We start from the raw sequence: 24,213 nt of genomic DNA on the forward strand, positions 1-24,213 counted from the left end.
AATAGCCACTTCCAGCAGCAGTGATGGGCAAAGGCAAATATTTCTCTTTTTTCTGCTTGGTACTCTACATCTCTCTGAGTTCCCTCCCAGATCAAAAAGCATTTTCTGTGCTGTCTCCTCCCCAACCCTAAGCAGAGTAAGTCCCTCCCAGTATGATAGCATGCACAGTATTTTATTGCAATTATCTGGATATGTCTGTCTTTTCTTCTAGATGTGTGGTTTTAATCCAGGACTCTACGAACCACCTGAAATAGCAAGTAAAATTTCAGGTGTATGCACATTTTGGTCCACAGCATTCATCAGAGGCTGATCCCCATCACCAACACCTCCACCAAGCAAAAAACAAAAACACGTAAGTTTATGAAGCATCACACTAGGCTATGAGTTCCTTTAGGGCAAAATTATGTCCTTGGAGCCTTAGTGCCTAACAGAGTTCTTGGAACAGAACTGGCCCTAAAAAATATTTAATGACCTTCAAGAACTCATTGCTGTAACGTTCTAGGAGGCAACAGGTGTGAAGGTGAAAGGTGTAGGTTGCCTTCTCGCCTGGTCCTCCACAGTAAGACAAGAGGTGACCTGAGCAGCCTATCTCTTCTGGGGCCATTCAGGGGGATTCCCTTTCCATGAGCCCAGAAATCAAGGATGGAGGCAAACTGAGACATGAGGGGCGATGCTGGGGCAAGGCCACTGAAATGGGCAAGTTACTTCATAAGCATTCTTGAGTCCAAATGTAGCAGACCTACTAAGGCACGCGGGGGAGGCTCGATCTGACAGATCTATGAGAACTAGAACACAACAGGGCATACGGAAGTCAGCAGTTGAAACGGGACATGGGTGTCTAGGGTTGTGTTAAGAATCTGGACGTTGATGGGACTTGTGAGAATGGCACTTAAGGCTCTACCAGCCCTCTTACCTGCTTCTTGTTATCCTTGGTGAGTGCTGGCAGACTGGCTTTGCTGGCCCGACGGCGGTTGTGGGTCGTGGCTCCTGCTTTCTGCAGCTTGCTCCGGTCTGAGTGGAAAAGTCCCACTCGTTTGGTACATCCCACATTGTACCTGTCAAGAGATGGGGACAAGAGCAGTCAGTAGGGCTCGTGGGCCCAATGCAGAATAAGAGCAACCAAACCACCTGGCAAAATTCAAGTCCATCTACTTGGCTCAAATCCTAACTCCATCATTTACTACTAGCTGTGTGACTCTGGGCAAGTCATTTAACCTCTGGGCCTCAGTTTCCTTATCTGGAGTTGGGGATAATACCATTAACTTTCTGTAAGATGCTCTGACAATTAAATGAGATAATGCTTGATACATATAAAGTGCTTGATACAACAATTTGGAGCATGGTTAGGAGCTCATGGCTGGCCTATTCTACCATAACTACAACCTGTGCCAGTAAACTATTGTTCACTGTTCTGCTGGAGAAGAGCTTGGGAAAAGCTTGACAAAGCTGCCCTGGCTATCTTCAGCACAACCTGAAGGGAACGAAGGCTAACGCTAGAGGACTTCCACATTCAACAACCAGGAATGGCAGAAAGGTCCAGAGCACAGAGAAGCAATTTCTTCTTTTGAGGACCCAGGGCTACAAGTTCAGCTGTCTCTTCTGCCTCAGTAGAAAGACCATATGGATCTAAAGACCACTAGTCTAAGTCTATGACTTACTAGCTATGTAACCTTAGGCACAATTACTTATCCTTTGTGCCTCAGTTTCCTAACCCGTATAAAACCCAAAACCAAACCCAATGCCAACTCACAGTGACCCTATAAGACCGAGCAGGAACTGCCCCACAGGGTTTCCAAGGCTGTAAATCATTACGGGAGCAGACTGCCACATCTTTCTCCTGTGGAGCAACTAGTGGGTTAGAACCACTGACCTTTTAAAGGTTAGCAGCTGAGTGCTTTAACCACTGTGCCACCAGGGCTCCTCTATAAAGGGGACAATAATAATACCTGCCTCCTGGGGTTATGTTGAAGATTAGATGAGATAATGCTATCAGCTGACTAGCACAATGTGTAGCACACAGCAGGCTCTCAATAAATGACCAAACCAAACCAAACCTGTTGCTATGGCGTAGATTCCAACTCATAGTGACCCGACAGGACAGAGAAGAACTGCCCCATTGGGTTTCCAAGGAGCGGCTGGTAGATTTGAACTGCGGACCTTTTGGTTAGCAGCCAAATGTTTAACCACTGCACCACCAGGGTCGTTTTTATATTGTCATCCCAAGACTAGCATCACCTTGGCTTGGTCTTCTAAGCCGAGGTGAAGACCCACAAAGGCAGCATATGTAACTAGTGCAGTGACTTGGGGCAAAGCTGCTGGTGGAGGGCTTACCCTGAAGAGATGGCAGCTGCCAAGGGCAGAAAAAGGGAACAGGTGCCAGTGGGACACAGGAGGACCAGTCAAACTCCAGAGCTACTTTTTTCCTTGGACTCTGTATTCTTTCTGACCTGGTCTTAGGGGTTCTGGTTTCTAGTGCTTGATGAATTACTGACGTGATGTTGCTTCCAGGCAGGTCAAGAAAAGAAGAAGCCTCTTGGGGTAGGCTACTACTGGAAGGAGATGAGACACAGCAGCAGGACACAAAAACACAATCCTGCGAGGGACAGGAAGGGACTGGGCACAGCAGTGGGGCTGAGACCACTCACCTCTTTGCACAAGCCATGGAACAGAAGCGCTTGGAACGCTTGAACTTGTAGGCAAAGTCCACCCGACCACAGAGCTCACACTTGAGTTTGAGGGGAGTACCCTCCTCTTTGGATTCTGAAAGGTATGAAAATGGGTAAGCGTGGAGAATGAGAAATCCCCACAAAATGGCTGACAGCCCTGCCAAGAGGCCTCCCTGCTGTTCTGCCTCTTCCTCACATTCCCATGGCTGTCACATGTAGTAGCAGTCTAGCTTCAAAAATGCCAGATTGTTTTTGTCACTGTCTTTGGGAAAGCTATCTTTTTCCCCTAAAGTACCCAAGGATGTCTGGTGATGCCCCTTGGGTACTTGAAATTTTTCTCTTCAAAAGTGCTATGAGCCTGAGGCAGAAGACAGTAATGAAGAATCAGCACCCCTCTTTATGACCGTGAGAGAATCAGGAGGCACACAGGAAATACTCCAGATGCTGTCACAGCTATCTTCTGGAATTATCCCACCTTGGATCCATCTAGCTGACTGCTGACGTGGATAACAGAACCCAGTAGATCTGTAACCTGTACAGTTCCCATTTAGTCAGTGATTCATCTGCAAAGGGCAGTCCCTTGCCTGGCCCCTGCTGGGCCTCATGGCTGGCCCCTGTTCCCAAGTGCAGGCTCCTGAGGCAGTCAAGAAGGGCACCACCTGCCTGGAGCTGCTCCTACATTCACTCCTCAAACTTGCCATTGATCCATGTAGGAAAAGCAGCTCTAGGGATCCTGTAGTTGGCCAGCATGGACAGATTGAGGGAGAGGCAGGTGACGAGTAACCTGTTTTTTAGGGATCAAGGCTGAGAAGGGACCGGGGTGAAATTTTCAGTAGACTGACATGTTTACACACTCCCTGGCTTAGAGTTCCTCCATGGATACCAAGAAAGGAACTGCATATGGCCTGCCTTTTGGTTTTGCCTACTAGCCGTTCAGGTGCTACAATGGCAGCCAGGTCAGAAAGCCTGAGATGCCCACCTTGCAGATAGGGCTCTTCCATCTCAGAGTCAGTGGTGGTGGTATGATCCTGCTGTGGAAGTTTCTCAGGCAGGAACCCCTGTGCATACTTCTTCTTGAGATTCCCCACCAGCAGGGACGAGCGTCCCACCTAGAGGACAGGGTGACATGGAGGTCACGAGGGTTAGGTGAGAGACGTTTCTTTGCTGTTCAGTCTCATCAAAATTACATGTATAAAGAATCCAGGTGCACACATGCCAGACCTCCTCAAACATCCCCCCATAATCTTCCAAGTGGGGCCTGCTCAAGGCCCTGTTTTGCTGTTAAGCTCATGAGGCAAAATGCCAGTGGGCACCCAAGTATAGGAATGGCTTCATGCCAGTGGGCACCCAAGTATAGGAATGGCTTCAATCCAATGGATAGCTTAGAAGGTTAGCAAAATACCTACTCTTCCAAGTATCTAAGGGGCAAAGATGGAGGCAGAGATCAGGTTTTGCACACTCCTAGATCAAGTGCTGAGACCCAATGATTATGAGTCACCAGACAGGGACACGGCTGAGTCTGTGTGTGTGAGTGGATGTACGGGGCAGACTCAGCATGCACATTTTGATTTCTTGCTGCGATCCACCTTACCACTGCCCCATCCAGTAAAGAGGTACAGGCAGACACCAAGGAGAGCAAGAAGAACTGATTCTAGGCCACAGAGCAAATGCGTTCTGTGATTGCTAGGACCCCAGAATGGCTTATAAACTCTTTCGGTCCTCTCTCTGTTTACGCTGCTTGGTGGCCAGATTATGTGGTATCTGACTCTAGGGAGATGCTAGAGTGCTATTCAGTCTGCAGTCACCTTGTGAGATCTGTTGGTTTCTGGCTCCAGGAGGCCAAGGGGAAGACCATATCTAACGAGGGAAGAAGGAATGTAACGAGGCTAGAGCTACTACGGCCAAGGTGCTCCAGGTGGATTTCTCTGCACTGGCTTTGAACGACTTCCAGAGGGAAAGTGGGCAAGAACCTATGCGTGTTTTGGCATTTTAGAAGGGCAGTTCACCCATCTCAGCTATTCAAGCTCAGCCTTCTGTTGACTATTCAGACCTCTCATGGATCCAAAGAATAACCAAAAGGCAGATGGCATCCCATGGAGATGATGTGTCTCCACCAGCCAGATAATTTTCGTCAGAAGGGAGGCCAGTGAGCACCTGGCTCTGGGTTCCTCCACACCTACAGAACAGTAGCACCTGTCCTGAACCCATTCACGCTATACAGAGTCAGCTCTGGGTGCTCTGTTCTACTAAGCCATTTTCTTGATTCATTTATATTTCTCTTTGGTCTTATGCTTTGATCAGAAACACTTGATCAGCCCTTTCCGAAGTGCCTCTCAATCCCATTCAGTCCCTTGCCCAGGCCCTGCCCCTAGAGAAGCAGCTTCAGGCTGTAATCATGTTCCCCTATCTTCATTTGGATATAGCTTGAGAATTCAGTTCTACACAGGTTCCTTTTGTTCTCTGGCTAAAAGTTTTGGCATTCACAGGTTTTGCCATGTGTGGGATTAACAGTGAGACCATCAAATCCCAGCTCTAGAATTGTTTCATCTCTCACCAAACACCCCAGTGTAAGTTCCCTAAGAAAGTTCTAAAACAAGGGGTCTTGCCAATTATTCCTGATCACTGACTCCTTCTGGACCTTAGGAAGATACTCAATCCCACAAAGACAATTGCTCTGATATTCTTCGGGGTAAAATTAGCAAGGAAAGAACAAATTGTTCACATTTTCAGAAATTTTGCATGGAACTGTAAAAATATTCTAATACACATCCAAAATACACTTAAAAAAAAAAAAAAGAGGGGAAAAGAAGTAGTCCGTACCGGGAAAGGCTCCGCCCCCTCCTGGATCACAAACCCTTCGATAACATGCGTCAGGATTTGGGGTTTCACAATGGCCTGTGGTGGTTTATTCTCACCATTCTGGGGGGCAGTGCCAGTGATGCTGGAGGCAGAGTTTCCGTTCCCTGAGGTCATGCCGGGGCTGCTGAGGTCGGTCAGTGCATGAACAATGCCCTGCCCTGTCTCTGTGCAAGGGGAAAGAGGACACAAGAAGGGGAGATCAGAACCAGAGTCTGGGCCATAGAAGTAAAGCGAAGATTCAGTATAGGCCTGGGTTTTCCTGTGGAGCCAAACAGATGCCCACCAAGTGGTCCCTCTCCTCATTGGGCTATTTAAAAGTGATTGTTTCAATGGACACACCACCCAGTGTGCCTCTAATCAGTTCCCCAGCACTGCAGCCAATCAGCTAGCAGTGTTTCTGAATTTCCCAAATGTGCTACAGTTCAACCAGGTTAAGCAGACCAGATATCTCCTAGGAATTAAGACCTTGGCCAATATTGATTTGGACAAAGAAAGTGGCATTCAGTTCAAGAAAGAAAATGTATCCAAAGTAGCATCTAAAACCAGGACAAAAAGCTGAACTATGTACAGGGTTTAGGGTACGATGGGCTTTAGGGAGAGAGGTTAAATGAACCTCCTATGAAGCTTCTGGAGAAGGGCTGGCTTTTAAGAGCCTGGTGAAGTGTCAGAGCTCTGAACATCAGAAGTTAAGGCGAAGGGAATTTGGGAGGTTAAAGCCGAAGTAAAGACTATAATGGAGATCTGACTATTCAGAGACGGGTTCCTTGGAGTGACTGCATTAATATGGGCATGTATTCTACTACTCCACCAAGGAAGTGCTGGGCAGAGCTGAGCTTTTTATGCCTTTTCTGCTGACCAGGTGCTCTCCATAAAGCCTCTTCCCCAGTTCTCAGCTCCATACCCAGAGCCTGATGCTCTGCAATTCATAGACTCCCTCCTTCCATCCCTCTGCGGACAACCTTTCCTAGCTTCTTCTCCAAGGACCTGCGAGACTTCCCTGAAGAGATCTAAGAGTGCTCCAGAAAGCCTGGCCAGGTGCGCATATAGAACCACATCACAGTGGTCCTCCTCTTCTCCGCTTCAAACAATGTCTCTCATGAGTTGCCTTATTGTCTTTTGTGATTCTATCCCCACCCTCTTTCCCCAGCCATTTTCTTGCACCACCAACTGCCCAGTGAGCTGAGGTTGCCTGTAACCTGGAACTATCTAAAAAAGAAAGAAGAAAAAAAAAGCCATTTCTTTATTGCAACAAGCTATGAATATTAAGCATTAACCCAGTGGTGAGTGTGACATATATATACATACATACATGTTTATTTATTTAAAACTATTTTAGTATATGTTATTTAAGTAACTTTTGCACAAATTTTACATGAATATGCTCTTCTTTCACGTTAAAGATCCAAAATACCACGGGAACAGGAATTCATATTGTCTAACTATGTAACAGGGAGAAATCAGAATACACCCATCTTGAGATAGACATCTGCCCTCAACTGACTCATGGTGGCCTTATGTACAACAGAACAAGATGCAGCCTGGCCCTGGGTCATCCTCACAATCACTGGCATGTTTGAGTCCATGATTGCGGCTATTGTGCCAATCCATCTCACTGTGGGTCTCCTTGCCCTCACCAGCCCTTTACTTCACCCAAACATGATGTTGTCTTCCAGCGGTTGGTCTCTCCTAATGATATGTCCAAAGCACTGGAGTTGAACAGTTTTCTACGGTGATCTGTAAGGTTTTCACTGACTACTTTATGGAATGAGATCGCCAGGTCTTTCTTCCTAGTCTGTCTTAGTCTGGAAGCTCCACTGAAATGTGTCCACCATGGGTGATTCCGCTGTATTTGTCCAGCATCACAGCAATGCGCAAGCCATCACAGTATGACGATATGACAAACAGACAGGTAGGTGGTAGAGACCCATTTTAGGGTTTGTAACTAGATTACAACAGGTCTTGGGCCCCCTCCATTTTTTCTTATTGGCAGCTCTAATGTTCAGTAAACCAGGTTCAGTCTTTTTTATGAAAAGGAGCTGGCTATGACACATGCCTTCAGTACTCAGGCCTCCATAATTCAACTGTAATAAACTTTAGGGCTAGGCAGGAGTCATCCAAAAGATGGATTGATGACATTTTTTTGTTGCTGTTGTTTTATCTTTTGTTTGAAACAGTCATGCCAGCAAGTTACCGTAATTCCCTTAAGTGTCTATATTCATTTGAAAAAAATTTCCTAAATAGCTTTAGCTTTCTGTCAAGATGGAGAATTCTGCCCCTCCCCACGCCCCCCCCTTTGGAATTACCATACCATACCCGTTGCTGTCCAGTTGACTCCAACTCATAGCAACCCTATATACAGGTCAGAGCAGAACTGCCCCATAGGGTTTCCAAGGAGCAGCTGGTGGATTCGAACCCCTGACCTTTTGGTTAGCAGCCTGACCTCTTAACCACTGCACCACTAAGGCTCCTTTCTGGAATTAGTCTTTCTAAATTGTAAAGGTGTTTGGAAACTGAAAAAAAAAAAAAAATCATTTACAATCCATGAAGAACTAGGAGGACTGAGTTAATATTTTAAATATATAAGTCTGCATTTACACAATTATATTTTCTCTGCTTTTATTTTTAAATATTTCAAATATGCAAACAAATATATATTTTACTTAAAATGAATATTGTTAAAATTATAAATTTTGTGGAAGTTCAAATTTCATTTTTAGATGATGGCTATCTCCTCCTAATTAGAACCTAGTAGGCTATTCCTGATTAACCTAGTGAACTATGGACTATAGAATCACACGTTTGGAAAGTCTAGTTCATTTCCCTTCTCCATGCTTGTACCTTCTCTAAAACACCCACAGCCAGTGCTTTTCTGGCTTTGCTGGAATGCCTCTAATGACAAAGGAACTCACCACGCGCGACTCCTGAAGTAGTTTATTCCCACTCTGGACAACCCAAGTAAAAAATTATTCCTTATACAGAGCCACAAATCTATCTTCCTGTCACTTTCTGCCCACTTGCCTGGTTTTGTTCCCTAAGATCCCACGGACGAGGCTAATCAGATTGGTATAACGGTCAAAAACACAGGCTTAGCCCTGACTTAGAGCCTGGTCTCCATCACTCAGTGAACTTGGGCAACTCACCACGCCTCTGTGAGCCTCAGTTTCACTGGCTGTAAAGTAAGGATATTAGCAATACTTACCCGGTAGTGCTGCTGTGAGGACTAAATGAGATCATGCATAGCAGTGTGTTGCGAGCACACCTAGGAAGTGCTCAAGAAATGGTAGATGCTGTTCTTGGTGTCATGAAAGACATTGCTAATGATGCCAATACATCTCCTCTAGGCCAAGCCCCCCCTGCTCTTTCAACTATTTCTTACATAAAAAGGTTGCAAGTTTGTCATCGTCCTAGGTTTTCCTTGCCTACATCTTTTTAAAGACAATACTTAGACTGGGTACCCCGTCGATACTAAATATAATAGATGAAGTGTGGTCATCTAAGACATCTGGCTAAGATCTGTCTTTTTGTTTCTTTTAAGCACAGTCGCACCGTGACTGAGCACAGGCAGAAGGGATGAGTGACTCTCTTGCTTGAGTGTTTAACAGTGAGGCTTATAACACTTCCACGGAATGGATCTGTTCTCTTCTGGATTCTGGGATCATCCCCACCTCCCACCGCTCACTGATGTCACCAAACAGTTGCTGATATTTTGTCTCCTTTTATGGGATTTCTGCTACCTTTGCTCCACTCCACTTCTTCCTGCCTCCACCCCTTCCCTCCTGACCCTCAGATCTCTGTCTATTACTTTATGCTGCAAGACAGGATAATTCTTGAGGCCAGATTCTTTCCCCATGCCAAATACACTAGTGAATAGATACATTCACCAGTTCGGAAGCTATAGAGCCAATACTTAACTCTGGGAAGCAAAAACTTGGAGACTGAAAAAAAACAGATCTTATTGAGAGAGATCAAACTAATAAACTCTTTCACCACCACATTAGAAACCATCACTCTGTTATAATTCACACAGGTTGCAGGAGAGACAGAATCCAAGGGAGAGAAGAAAGTGCTTTATGAAAAGATAAAGGCCTGTAGTTATTTTGCTTTGCAGTCATCTTGTAGGCTGACACCTCATCATCTGTTTTAGTAACAAAGGAGTTTGGGCTATTTCTGGAATGACCATACACAACCTCACCCCCTGCCAAGCGGGGCACACTGAGATTAATTTAATCTGCTTTCAGTTCTCCCAGACTGCTTTGCAGCCTGCCTGGGGGAAAGAGGACAGCTAAACAGTAGAACTTGCAGAAACCTGCCCTACTGGCCCTGAGGCCAGATAAAAGACAGAACAAAGCGGTACTCTATCTTTGGAATTCTGTTCTTTGCCCAGTTTTCTTGACCGGTCCCAAAGCTGTGAGTGCTACTGGGGATTCCCACAGGTCTCAGATGCCTTTATTCCAGAGTAAGGCACCTGCAACTGAAAGGCAGAGACAAGGACACCATAAGCATAAGAAGCTGGGGAGGGAGTAGAGTCAAGAATCAGTGATGGTGGTGGTGGTGGTGGTGGTGGGAGAGGGAGGTAGATCTAACCTTTAATTGATGCTGACTACAAAGGGCCAAGTATTCAGGCCAGAATGAACAGTATGTTCTGGGGTAGTCATTATATATGTTTCAACCTCAACATTGCATCTCAATTCTGGCCTCATTCACTGAGTCTGGCAGACGTAACCCTTACAGGAGCAGGATAAAATAGGAAGGACCACCCAGTGGCGCTTTCTATGTTCCTGTTTGTGAAATTATTTGCTTTGGGTAGGCAGGGCAGGCTTCTATAGGCAAGGGGTCATGTCTTACTCATCTCTACATCATTAGGGGCTAACACCCAATATGTAACAGCTGCTTAATATTTGTGAAACTAGAATGTATGGAACCCATGGTCTCCAACCTTAACTGTTGAGGTAGAGTACAAGTCTCTCTGGTACCAAAACAAGGAACTTGGCACCGGCTGAGATTTACAATTACTTTCTGAGGATATAATGATTCGAGAGCTGCTAGGCTGGTGCCTGCCTACAAGAGTAGAATTTCTGGGTATCTGGCTATAATGAAGAGTAAGAAGTAGGTTTTGGCTGGTTTCTTCCTGTGATAGCGGAGATTTCCTTAGCAGAGAGGAAGATCATTAAGTCTGCCCCGGAAGCTGGAATGGAGCCCTGCATCCAGAACTCCATATTCCCCTTGGAAGCCCTTATGCTGGCTGCAGGCACTTGCAGGGACATGATGACCTCTAGAGGCAGAGGCAGGGATGCTCCTGTAAAAGGTGACCCCACCCTCGGGACTAGTGGGTTGGCCTCTGGAGGTTGAGCTCTCCAGCCTGCTGAAGACAGAGATCAGACTGGTCCCAGCAGGACTTCAGAGCCAATTCTGATATTCTTCATGTGCACAGATAAGGCAAAAATCATCAGTCATACTGGAATATGATTTAGTACTAACATTTGCAATGGGTATTTCAGATGGCCTGGCTATTCATTCTGTTTGCCCCTAAAAAAGCAGCCTTGAAGACCTGACTTCAGAGGAAATGGAGAGTAAGAAGAGCTTTTCCTTCTGCCCCCTCAGCTTGACCAGTGGTTGACAAAAAGAGTCTGGGTGGTGCAAGCAGTTGATGGGCTGCTAACCTAAAGGATGGTGGTTTGAACCCACCCAGCAGGTCCGTGGAAGAAAGGCCTGATGAACTGCTTCTGTAAAGATGACAGCCAAGAAAATCCTATGGAGCAAGTCTACTTCGTAACACATGGTTGAGGGGATGGCAGCTAACAACAACACAGACATGACAAGAAGGAAGTATTTTAATTTAAAAAACTTCTTACTACCCCTGTTTGGCTGCAGTTAAGAGTAAGACAGAGCTAATAAAGGTAATACAGAATTTAAGGAAGCAATGTAGGTGATAACACAGATCATTTGCCTAGAGCAAATTCTGCTCAGCAAATGGCAAAACAAGGTCACCTATTTAACAGAGTGCTCTCTTCAGGCCCCTGGCACTGAAGTCATGCTCACTGCGCCTCAGCTTAGCAGGCTGTCATGTGGTCAGGATGGGGGACAGCAGGGTTCCTAAAGAATTGCATGTGATAGAGAAAGCCATAAGTGGAGCACCTGCAAAGTGATGCACAGGCTAAAACAATATCCAGGTGATGGTGAGCACGGATGCATACTGCACTTGATCCCAGCAGCAGGGAGCTGAGGACAGCAGACACAGTCCTTGTGGAAAGGTCTGTGGGTCACCCCATACAATGTCTCCAGTTATATTTGGGCCCTCAAAGAAATTAATGCCACTTGGCAAGTGAGGGAGGCAAGCTGTTTCCTGAGCACCAACGTGCTGACCTCCCTCTACCCCCTGCCCAGGGGTGGGTAGGAAAACGAGGGGAAGAGAGGGACCTAGACAAAGTCTCACTTGGTTAACAATCCTCTTTAAAATGCAAATATGCTTCTTGGGTCATTCACACTTTACTGTGAATCACTTAGATAAGGGGTTTGCTTTCCTCCCAATTCAGGGAACAGAAGGTATGGTAGGCAGGGTTGGGGTAGAGACAGAGTGGTGGTTTTTGGCTCATCAAAAAAAAAGAAACCCAAACCCACTGCCATCAAGTGGATTACGACTTATAGTGACCCCACAGGGTTTCCAAGGCTGTAAATCTCTATGGAAACAGACTATCACATCTTTCTTCCACAGAGCTGCTGGTAGTTTCGAACCGCTGACCATCACTTTAACCACTGCACCACCAGGGCTCCTCAGAATCACCACAATGGATTAGAGTTAGAAGGGCCCTGAGTCTAGCATCTTAATTTTCCAGATGAGGCAACTAGGCCTAAGAGGTGAGGTAACTTACCAAACATCACAAAAGGTGGCCAGAGGCAGAGCCAACACTAAAACTCAGTTCTCCAGGTTTCCCTGAGTGGGCCACTCAAGTGGAGGAGGGTGTCCTTTGACTAGCCAAGGACGGCATTAGGGCCCTTGGGAAAAGAGGGCAGGAAATGTTGGTCGCGTTGAGGGATGTTTTGAAGCAGAGGTCAGACGTCATATGTGGCTGAAGCATTTGGATTGGAAAAGGAGAGACGATCTAGGTGAGTGATTCCCAAAATGGTTTCCCAGATACTAAGGAAGGGACCCCTGAGTGTAATCTGAACCCACATGCTAGACTCAGTATCTCAAGACGCCTAAAAGGAAACAGCACAATACCTTCAACAGAAAGGAGCCCTGGTGGCACAGTGGTTAAGCGCTCAGCTGCTAATTGAAAGGTAGGCAGTTTGAACACATCAGAGGCTCCGCAGGAGACAGATGTGGCAGTCTGCTCCCATAAAGACCACAGCCTAGGAAACCCTATGGAGCAGTTCTACTCTCTTACACTGTCGCTGTGAGTCAGAATCGACTTAATGGCACCAAACACCACCACCTTCAATAGGGCTAAAGGTGCTATTATTTAATACCATAGCTCACTAATTCTAAAATGCCATCAGATGTTAAGATGACCTATTTCCCCACAAAAGTCTTTACACTAAATTTACACATCCCATCTCAACTGCAGACTGTACGTGTTAAAAGTCTGTATTATTTGGAAGACACACACACACAAAACCCAAAAAAACCCAGTGCCATCGAGTCGATTCTGACTCGTAGAGACCCTATAGGGCAGAGTAGAACTGCCCCATAGAGTTTCCAAGGAGCACCTGGCGGGTTCAAACTGCCCTCCCTTTGGTTAGCAGCCATAGCAATTAACCACTACGGCACCAGGGTTTCCATTTGGAAGATAGTATCTTTTAAAACATGACAAGAAACAGAACAACCAATAAGGAGAATGGTGATATACTGTAAAGAATGTAACCAGTATCACTGAACAATATGTGCAGAAAATGTTAAATGAGAACCTAATTTCCCGTGTAAACTTTCACCAAAAACACAATATTAAAAAAACAAAAACATAAACAAAAAAAATGAGAGGAGCCCTTAGTGATAAAAAAGTTGTAGACCCCTTTCCACCCCAGAGTCCCCTGAGTACCAGAAGGTAGGAGGGAACCAAAGCTCAGTGAAGCAGACTGCTTTCCTCCCAACATTTCTAAGCTTTTCAATTCGGTTAAGTACCAAGCTGCTGCGCTGGGGGCACACGGTAGGCTGTGGCTTTCTCGCACAGATGCCATCACCATTTTGCCCCTCTGGGTACCTCCCTCAGCTCTGCAAACAAAAGCAGCCTGCTCTAGAGGACCTCTCCCCAAGGGGGGCAGAAACAGCAGTAACAGGAGGATCCCACTGAGGCATTTCACTAAGCAAAGTGGTGAGCTTTTCAATCACAGGAGGGTGAGGCTCTGGGTGCATCGCGCAGGTTCCAGCAGAATTAAAGAGAGGCTGAGCTAGGTGACCCTAGACCTGCCCTCAGTGTCACCACAAAATGACCTTGTTGAGTCTGGGTTAAGAGGATTGGAGAGCAGACATGCTTCTTGTATTCTGAGCATCTGGGAGATGGCCCAGCAGTCCTGGCAAGTCTGAGCGGCTCTGGTTAAGGCATCTGTTAGGGAGGGCCCCTCCACCCTCCTGGCAGCCATTACCATACAGCTGACTTTCATGCTGTCTCTCAGGACACAGGCAAAGACAGCGGCCCTTCTGACTCACCCACAATCCCCAGCTACAGTGTACATAAGCTGAATTGTAAACAGCTGAATGTTTTCCAAGCTGCCACCCCCAGCTATGAAGGAAGGAATCAATGGAGCGAACAGCCACCCTCCCCCACGCAGTTCAGGACAAGGGGAGCAATGGGGGATTTCCAAACAGCTGCAGGAATTGCTTCCCAGCCCACAAGCAGAGCCCTGTAACAGAGCCCTGGACTCCCAGATCAAACTCTGCAGCAGCACCGGCAGGACTGCAGCGTGACCTCCAGTAGGACCAGTTAACACACCAGGGAATAACCATGACTGCCAGAGACAAGGAAGAGAGTTCTCAAAAGGAGTTCCACTTAAACCTGGTGACTGAAGCCAGTCCTATGGTATCCAATGCTGAGGTTAAGGGCTCCTAAACAGTCTCACATCACAGTGCTCTGAGAGCTACTATGCTTTCAAAAGGCAAAATATCTGGAACCAATGGTAGAGGCTGCACAGCAGGGACATGAAGATAACAGGCGATGAAAGGATCACTTGCAGAGGGCAAAGGGCACTGGCTGGGGGCAGGGAGGCTGGACCTGGGCCATTTTCCAGTTCCATCGTTGCTTAGCTGCATGGCTTCAAGCACTCAGTACCCATTCTGAGCCTTAGTTTCTCCATTCATAAAAATGAGGCTCATACTGCCTATCTTGCAAGGTCATAGTGAATATTACAGTTTATATATATAAAATGCCTGGCACTGTATACATTTAGAAGTGGTAGTATATGGCAGTTAAGACTTTGAGATCAGAAAGACCCTAGGCTTAAATCTTCATTTGTAATCCTGGGCAAATTACTCTAGGCCTCAGTTTCCTCATGTGTAAAATGGGGTATTTATATCTGAGTTACATGAGGATTAAATAAGATAATGTGGTTATAATATAAAGGAATAGGCTTGGCTATGCCAGAAGTGCCAACATCACTGAGGCCAGAGAGGAGATTAGGAAATGGTCTGCTCCATCTCACCATCTCACTAAGTCTGGTGGTCTCCTACAGTCCCAGAGCAGAGCTATTCTTTCCTTGGCCAAAACTCATGTATCATTTGTGTTCCTCAGATACCTTGGTCCACTCAGGGTGTCCCCCTTCTTGTACTCTTGGGGTCAGGCTTCAGGAAGAAATGTTGCCTCTATTTTGACGATGAATACAACATAATGGAAATGCCCCTGCCCTTTTAGAACAAACCAAAGGCTTGATTCACCTTCACATCAAGGCAAATCACCAGAATCCTTTTCTATATCGTTCTTTTGTAAACAGTCCACGGTATCCAGTAGACTGTGCAGAAAAAAGTACCTCGAAAATCACAAAAGAGATAACTTCAGGAAAAATAAATGGAAGAACCACTTTACCTAGAGAATACTAAATTTATTAAATTTGTAATACCAGGAGGTGGTTTAGCCTGTGAAAAGAAATCCATTTAAAAAGCTGAAGATAAAATCAGGGCAGACAGATTTATACCAGTTTACAAAAGAAACCTAGAAATGTTTACTAAGTTCCCTAATTTTTTCGAGGTTAATAACAAGGAAAGCCAACCATGCTCCCCATATGATGCCTTTAGTTTTTTGTGTGTTTTGGTTACCAATCATGGGATCACTAATATTCTTAGATAAATGGCCCAGAGAGTGAGCTAAGCCTCAGCTGTCTCATCTGTGTAACGGGCAAGATAATACTTATCTTGCAAATGTATCCTACTGATAATTTCTACTTCTCAAAAACATTGTCCTTTTTCTTCTTGTCACTATTTTCTAAGCTTTCATTCATCTTACTTTGCCACCAGTCAACTAGTAGAACAAATTAATGCTGATTAATGGAAATGTGGAAGTGTGGACCTAACTTTTTTTTTTTTAATTTGCTTCACATTAATTGTTTTACAGTGTCATTTGCTGTGATTAAAAATGTTTTTAGGCCATGTGGCTTTAGACCACACATGGATGGTTTCAAATATGCTAAAGACATCAGTAACTAGGGATAATTATACAGTATTTGAGACATAAAAGCCATGCAACTAGAGCTTTAAAAATAACTCACAGCAACCACGAACTCTTATTTCCTTGCCAACAGTTTCAATATTCAGTATCAGGCCTGGCCTTCCTCATTCCTGGAGAAGAGCTGGTTATGACATGGCACATAATAGTCATTTCTTTTTAACGGAAACTGTAAAAAATTTCACTGCTAAGAAGAAAACCATCCAAGGTACAGATATTTGCTGATGCTTTAAAGGTAACCATAATAGCAAACTTGGACTGTTTTCAATATCTGGATTCATCTTAGGCAAGTCAGTGTTTAATAGCGACAATTTCTTTAGCAGATGTATAAAGAATGTTGTCTTCTTTTAGACTTACCTAAATCGAAAGAATAGGAAAGCACATCCTTTTCCATTAATAATTTGTAACGGGAAGGGAAAAAACTATTCCATTTACTATGCTGGTTTAGAGGGTTTTACAATGAATCACACAGCAACTATTTATTATTATATGCTGTTTCTTATACTTTTTATCTTGAAAAGCTAATAATTCTTAATTGCGTAAGTCTTGATTAACTATAGAACGTACCATTTCTTGACCAATGATTACATTCTACTTTTGTTATTTTAAGAGAACAAAGTCCAGAATTTCAGGACTGCTGTCTTCAGTAAGCAAATGGCTGGTTATATTCCTAATAATTCCCAAAATATCTATGATTCCTTGTAAAGCTGAATTAAAGTTAGTTTGCCTCTGAATATCTTTACAAGTATCAAATCAGTGTTCTAATGTAGCTAGTAATTCCAACTGAAATTTTAAATAACTCTGCTTAAAATGAAACCTACGTTTATGTGAGTTGTGAATACGTAATTAAAGTTATCTTAAACAGGCACTTTTGTTGTTTTAAACAGAGAACAACCTTAAACAGTATTTTTAGCTGGTGACCCATGCTGTAGGTTAAAACATGCCATAAAAACATTTAAAAATATAAACCTACATATGTTCAGACCCCTACTTCTGTGGGGTAGTTCAGCTTTGAGTTCCATCAAACGAGTGCTAAATCACTCGAGAAAGAGTCATGTCTGTCACTGGCACAAAGGCCTCATCAGAGTTAGGCTGCTTTTCAACCAGGAGGTGGGCAGGCTCAGACACCAGGCCACACTTCAGGACAGTCTCTGGAGGGGCACACAAAAGGCTCTCTCTACAGCCAATTTTGTGAGATTCCTCTTGACCACAGAAATTCATCATCTTCATCTTCCAGATGCAAAACGGTACACAACAAAGGGAATGAAAGAGAAACTATCATTTATGGAGACGCCTTCATTCTCATTTCCCTAATCTCATCTTTCTGAGTGCAGGACCAAATCTGCCTGGAGATCAAGTAGCATTGAACAGCTGGGAGAACTTTAAAATCAACTTGGACTGACTCAAAGGCGGGAGTGGTGGGGGGGGGCGGGGGGCTTGGTATCATACTAATGAGGCACGGTATTACCAGAATTGGAACAACCCTCCCGTTCCCTATATTTTAAGCTTCTGATTTTATTTTTGGATTGTGATCCATGGTAGCCTAAAGTTCTCTGCTAGGAAGTGGGTAAACTTTGTTTATTCAGCAAATGATCAGCGAATGCCTAGCTGACCAAGGGATGAGACAGAGACTTAGAGGGAAAAGCCCAAGTTGTCAACTTAGCCTCCTCATACATTCACAACAGAAAAACGAGGGAGGGGGGAGACAGAGAGATTTAAAAGGCATTTAAGAGCTCACAGGGAGAGGTCCCTAATTCCGAGACAGTAAATTTTTTTTGCTTAAATAAGAAAGCCTAGGGAAGTGATAAGACCAGAAGCAAGAACAGATCAATTGTATAAAAGCATCTATCCATTTATTTTTCTTCTTAGTTCATTCCCTCTCCCTCTGAAAGATCAGAACCAGAAGATTCAAAGTATGAGACAGGATATGAGTAAGGCAGGAAAAAGGATGTGGTCTGAGAAAGAGTGGATTTTGGGGCTGAGCCAAATTAAGGAACAGGCAGGTTCAGAGATAGAGGAAGGGGTCTTGATGACAAAAAGAGAAACCTCAGGGTTCAGTCAACTTAGACTAGAAAGTCAATGACAGAGGAGGTGTGTCTGGAGAACTGAGGCAGAACAGCACCTTCCTTCGAAGTCATTCTCCCCTGAGATGCATACAGACAATGGCTGAGAGGACCCACAGCCAGAAGAATCATTACTGGGTCAGGAGAAAGAGGTGCTGGAGTTTCCTCTTTACTTTGAGGGGAGTGGAAATAAAAAATACGGAGCACACTCAACAAAGGAAAACTGGAAATTAAGCCAGGACCTGGAAGACAAGTAGGAAAGGCTGGAAGGTGGATACATGATGAAACACCAACATTCATTAAGCACCTATGTGCCAGACGTCAGTAAAACAACAGATAAAAAATAAAAATAAAGCAGGTGAAAACTGCTCGAGAAGATGCAGTTGGACAACTGAGAAACCAACTCAAGAACATCAGAATAGTAGACTAAGAAAATACCTACTTTCTCAAGATTAAGAGGGGCAAATAAAGGCATCTATTCCAATGTGCATGGACAAGCCTGGAAACAGATCTTGGGTGGGCTGAGAGGCAGAGTTCATGTGATGAAGAGTGCCTGGAAAGGGCAGGTGCCAAAAGGGCACCACTACCCATCTGCCAGACCCTCTGTGAAACAAGCCAGCCCTTGTGAATGAGCCAAACCAGAAGCCCAGGTTCCCGCCTTTCAGGGACTGGAATTTAGGTGCAGAAATCAACAGCAGAAAACAGTTTATCAGCTGATTCAAAAGTGTTAATATTTCCAATTACAGATCCAGATCTTGGGGGATATGTATTAAATACTTTTATATTCTGATGGTGTCTAGGACAGTGCTTTACATAAACCAGGAGCTCAATAAAGGTGTGTTAAATCTAACTGAATGAAACCCAAACTGCTGAGCTGTGCCAATATCTTGATTCAACAGACACAATCTCTTGTCCTGGAACCAACACAGTCAGATACCTTCTTTCTAAACTAGTCTCAAAATGATGTGAAGTCTTACATCCCTTGTGACCTAAGGCTAAATCCTCATCAAGAGGCACTGCCACAGGTCTCCTGCCCTGTACTGGAATAAAAGATGGAGAGGACAGGGGGCAGAAATATGAAGGCAAGAAGGGGTATTCTTGCCTCATTAGCCTGTAATATTCACGCTCACCTAGAAATCCTGGCAATTCCAACATTTGGGTTGACTCAGGAGGGGAAGAAAAATCCCAGGTGAATGATAATTGGATTATCCAGTTATGCCCCAGAGCCAAATGGCTGGAAAAGGCCAGGACAGTAGGGTCTGGAACAGCTAAAGCGACATTATTTTCTAAACCCAAAATTGAGACACTTGGGCTGATAGACAATGGGACAGAATATTTTAAACTGGGCTGTCCTAGAAAAATCGGGGACATATGGTGGATATAGGTCAGTGGCTTACTTCACAACAAGGGATTCTCTGGGAACAATATGCTAATGGAAGGGGATTAAGTATCAAGGATTGGAGATATCTGAGGGGAAAGTGGTCACTGATTTGTAAAGTAGGAAAAAGAAGAATAAGAGAGTGCTGTGTAGACAGCACATGAAGAAGGTAAACATTCTACATAAGGAGTAGGAAAGAAAGTTTATCAGAACTGAAAGTATGTCAGTGAAATCTGTTCAGGTATCAAAAGTGGGGGTGGGGTGGGACGGTGAGGGTTGGGGTGGAAGTGGGGTATATCGGTGACACAAACTGGTATCCAACAGTACGTGCGAGCCAGGGGCAGGGAGTTCAGGATATAGCTTCACCAGTGCTGGGCAACCTGACCTTGGGCCAATTATTTCCCTCTCTGTAGACTTCAATTTAAACAGAGAATCTCACAAATCCCTAGTTTGATCAACAAATACAGTATACCGTCGTTTGGCGTAGGAAGGAGAGAAAACGCTCTTCTAAAAATGGAAGAGAGGGCTGACACAGAACAGCTTGTCCCTTTCCATCCAATTAAAAACCTCTTGAGACTGAACTAGATTAAAAACAAAACTCTCCAGCAAACCCGCGGGCGCCTCCAAGATAGGTAGTCCACCACCAGTGAAGTACAGCAGAAGCCAGCAGTCCTGCCGCTACGCGGACTGTCCGTCCCCGGAAAACCCCGTCCCACACAGGACGGCTGGGGGTGGGGGCATGCGGGGATTCCGAGCAGGGATGGGGGACACACTGCAGCGCTGGGCACGCCGAGGTTGACAAGGCGCCTGCCTGGGCGAGTGCGGGGCGGGCAGGGTCACGTCTCGGGCGGAGGGAGACCCAGGCTGCGCCTCCCAGGCCCGGGAGGCGGGGAAGCAGGACACCTCACAGCGCGCAGAGGGCGAGTCGCGGGCTGGCACGGCCTGGCAGCCGACTAGGCCCGGGCCGGGAATGGCACCAGAGGGCGGTGCCCGGTTTCCAGTGCGACAAGCGCGGCCCCCGGCCCCCCTCCTGGTGAGAACCCCTCCCCCGCCACGGGCACTGACCTGTCCAGGGCCCGGCTGGGCCTGGCCGGGCGGGGCCTACGCAGCCCCTCGGCCGGGCGCCGCCTCGCGCGGGGTCCCGGGCCCGGGCGGGCCGCCTCCTCTCCGCCGGGAGCCTCCGAGCCGGGGCCCGGGGCTGCCGCGGCGCATCCGACCGCACCGGCCTGGCCGGCGTCAACAAAGGGCGGCGGGGGGCGCGAGGCCCGGGCAGGGGCGCAAGGCCGGCGCGGGGACGCGGGCGGCGGCCGGGATTGCGCGCGCGCGGCGGGCGCTCGAGGGCTGCAGCCGCCGCGGAGACAATGCGGCGCGTCCGGGCCGGGCTCCCGCGGCCGCCTCCGCCAGAGGCGGGGCGAGAGCGCGGGGCGGGGCCTCGGCCGCGCGGGGCGGGACCACCGAAAAGCGGGTGAGCAGGCGCGGAAGCCCGGCCGCGCGCTTCCTTTGTGCCGCCGGCCTCAGCCGGACCGGCAGGAGCCAGTGCAGCCCCGCCCCGCCGCCCGCGCCCCGCCCTCCGCCGCCCGCGCCCCGCCGCACCGCCCGTCGCCGCCCCGCCGCCCCGCCCTCCGGAAGGCGCAGGAGGCCGATGCCGCCGAGAAGCAAGGCCGGCGGCGGGTTAGGGACGTCAAGGTTTCCGTTTAGGGAGGCAAGGGTCACGTCACAAGGACGCCTGCCATCCCCGCCCCCCCTCATACGTCTCCCAGTGACATGGTGGACCGGTGAACTCCCGTCACGACCACTTCACTCTCTGGGAGCCTTAGAGGTAATAATAATAACAACAACAACGCTTAGAGGCAACAATAATAATAAAAACAACGGCTACCAGTAATTGAGTGCTTAATGTGTGTCAAGCCCTACAGGAAGGCACTCGCTCACTTATTGTTTACCATAACCCTCCAAGTCATTATGCTTCCCATTGGGAACTGAGGATGAGAGGGGAATTAATGACCAGAATGACCCAATTACACTTCCATAAACAAGGATAATCCCTACTCTTAAGGCTGATTGTGAAGGTTAACCGAGGAAATGTATACAAATTGCCTGCAGAGCCTGTCACACAGTAGGAGCCCAATAAATGTTAGCCCTCTTCCAAAACCACATTGGTTTAAGAGGAGGTGTCATGGTGGTACACATTCATTCTGTAAATATGCTAGAAATTGTGTGGGCGATACGAAAGATGTACAATGCGACGCAATTCTCAACCCCCTCAGGAGCTTTGTGTGTGTGTGGGGGGAGGGGTGTGCTGAAAAATGGCAAATTTCTCTATTCTTGACCTCTCTCTATTCCCAACATTTCCCCATTTCTCACCTTTCTTAACATTTCCTGTCTCCCTCCTTCTGCCCACTTCCTCTCTCCTTTTCCCCCTCAGGCCTCATCCCTTTTCCTGTGTTTCTGTATTTTACATTTTATATTCCCTGATTTATTATCTCTATTCCCTTTCTTTCCCCTCCACCCTGTGTTTCAAGTTCTCAAATCTTTTGTTCATTACTATTCACATTCCCTCCCCATCTCTGCCTTTGCAATTCTGACACTTACATTTTATTTCCTAAAGTAAGGCCACATGTCATTGAACAGCTGACCTCCCTCTATTCCCCAACCATGCCCACACTTTCCTGCCTTCACTTGCACTAGTCCTTCCTGGGTGCCCTTTCCCCAACTCTGCATGCCCAGGTCCTTCAAGGTCTAAAAACTTGAAGAACAGTGATTGGCAAACTTTTGTGTAAAGGACCAGGCAGCAAATATTTTAGACTTTGCAGGCCATACGGTCTCTCTTGCCGGGTAGCACGAAAGCAACCAAAGACAATAAGCACACAATGAATGTGGCTGTGTTTATTTATTTTGTATAAATAAATAAAACTTTATTTATAGACTGAAATTTAAATTTCATATACTTTTTACATATCATGAAATATTATTCTTTTGATTTTCTAAAAATTATTAAAAATGTAAAAACCATTATTAGCTTGTGGGCTGTAAAAAACTGGTGACTTAATGACTTTGGCCCTGGGGCTGTAGTTTGCCAACCTCTGCTCTACAACAATGCCACTACCTCCCTGAAACCTATCCTGATAATCTCCTGCTGGCAGTAACGCTTCCCACTTCATAACGTTTAAAGCACTTATCTATAATCCTTCTATGGTATTTATCATGTTTTAACTTTTATTGTAATTTTTTTCTGTGCATTTCTCATCTTTCCCAGCAGACCTTAAGCTCCTTGGATGCAGGGTACAGATCCTTTTCTCTGTGTATTCCTTCCCATTCCACAGTGCTTTGCATGGAGCAGGCATTCAACCATACAAAAAATGGATAAATATTTAAGTCTTGGGTGGCCAACAGTTGTTTCGATTGTGCAAAGCGTATTCCTCTCATGAGATGGTACCTCAAGAGCAGATGCTTGTTATGTGTATATCATCTTGATTAGATTTCACAGAGATTTTTGAGAGCTTTATGAACAAGATGGAGAAAGGCAGGCAAATGTCAGTTCATTTAAGTTCATTGGATAACAAATGCTTGAACAAAGAATGCTGATCAACACCAACCTTGAGGCAGGGCTTGTGTCCTTAGGTCCTATTCAATATTTCTTTCAGCAAATTGGTTAAAGACAAACATGCTATATAATTTATGGATACCAAAAATTTATGGATAGCAAAGTTAGAGGAGTTAGCATAATGAATAACAGAATTCAGATATAAGAGATTCCTGCTCCACCACTTACTATCTCTGTGCCTCAGTTTTCTCATCTTTAAAATGGGATGATAAAAGTTCCTACCTCAGAGGGTTATTTTCAGGATTAAATGAGTAAATACATGTTAAGCTCAGTAGAGAGGGCTTAATAATTGTTAGCCAATAACAATTACTATTTTCTTGCTAGGCTGGAACTACGTGCCAAATTCAGAAGATGATATTTAACAGATATAATTAATCATATTTTGTTTCAAAATATAAATTGGGGAAGTTTGAGACTGAGGAGACCTTGGATGCTAGCAGTTCATGTAAAGAGTAACCTCATTTTAAAAAGCGCTCTGGAATTCAGATGAACAAGTGCCGTATGAATCAACAGTGTGTTGTCACTGGGTCAGAGGAGTTAATGTGGGGTCACAGGTGCAGAGTGCTGATGAAGGAAGGTAAGGAAGGTACTATAGTAGGAGCCAGGGTCATGGGGCTGCTGTTTGACAGCTGTGTCATTTGGAGCCCCTTTGAGCTGTAGTTTCCTCTTCCGTGTAAGGGGGATAATAATACTTCTCTCTCAGGGTTGTCATAAGTGAGTAAATGACTCAGAACAATGCCTGGCACATAGTAGGGATTCAGCAAATGTCAGCGTCCTCCCTACTATACCATACAGATGTGGAAAACAGTCTTGTTCCTTCCAGGGCTTACGAGGCCCAGGTGCCAATCTATGGTAACTACTGGATTTTTATATATGGAATTAATGTGCTTAATTATGAGTATCACACTTTAAGCGGATTAATGAAAAGGTAGAATGTGGACAGACAAGGATGACCAGATTGGTGGGAATGGGAGGTCTTGATATGTCATAGGTT

The 24,213-nt window shown here is 45.7% G+C and overlaps 1 protein-coding gene across 4 annotated transcripts in view; it reads right to left on the minus strand.

Annotated features, from left to right (window-relative positions):
• PHC2 (polyhomeotic homolog 2) overlaps nt 1-24,213 on the minus strand; it is a 58,000-nt gene that overhangs the window by 3,851 nt on the left and 29,936 nt on the right. For 3 of the 4 annotated variants that reach the window (XM_049878681.1, XM_049878682.1, XM_049878683.1), the window contains 4 exons: nt 5,487-5,689; nt 3,646-3,775; nt 2,646-2,760; nt 914-1,055 (listed from right to left, as the gene is read on the minus strand). In XM_049878681.1, coding sequence (XP_049734638.1) covers nt 914-1,055; nt 2,646-2,760; nt 3,646-3,775; nt 5,487-5,689 — 590 coding nt within the window. Of the gene's footprint in view, nt 1-913; nt 1,056-2,645; nt 2,761-3,645; nt 3,776-5,486; nt 5,690-20,680; nt 20,941-24,213 lie in introns of those variants that run through there. The other variant, XM_049878680.1, reaches the window with a different exon arrangement.

The sequence above is a fragment of the Elephas maximus genome, chromosome 3, assembly GCF_024166365.1.
Source record: "Elephas maximus indicus isolate mEleMax1 chromosome 3, mEleMax1 primary haplotype, whole genome shotgun sequence".
Taxonomy (NCBI): domain Eukaryota; kingdom Metazoa; phylum Chordata; class Mammalia; order Proboscidea; family Elephantidae; genus Elephas; species Elephas maximus.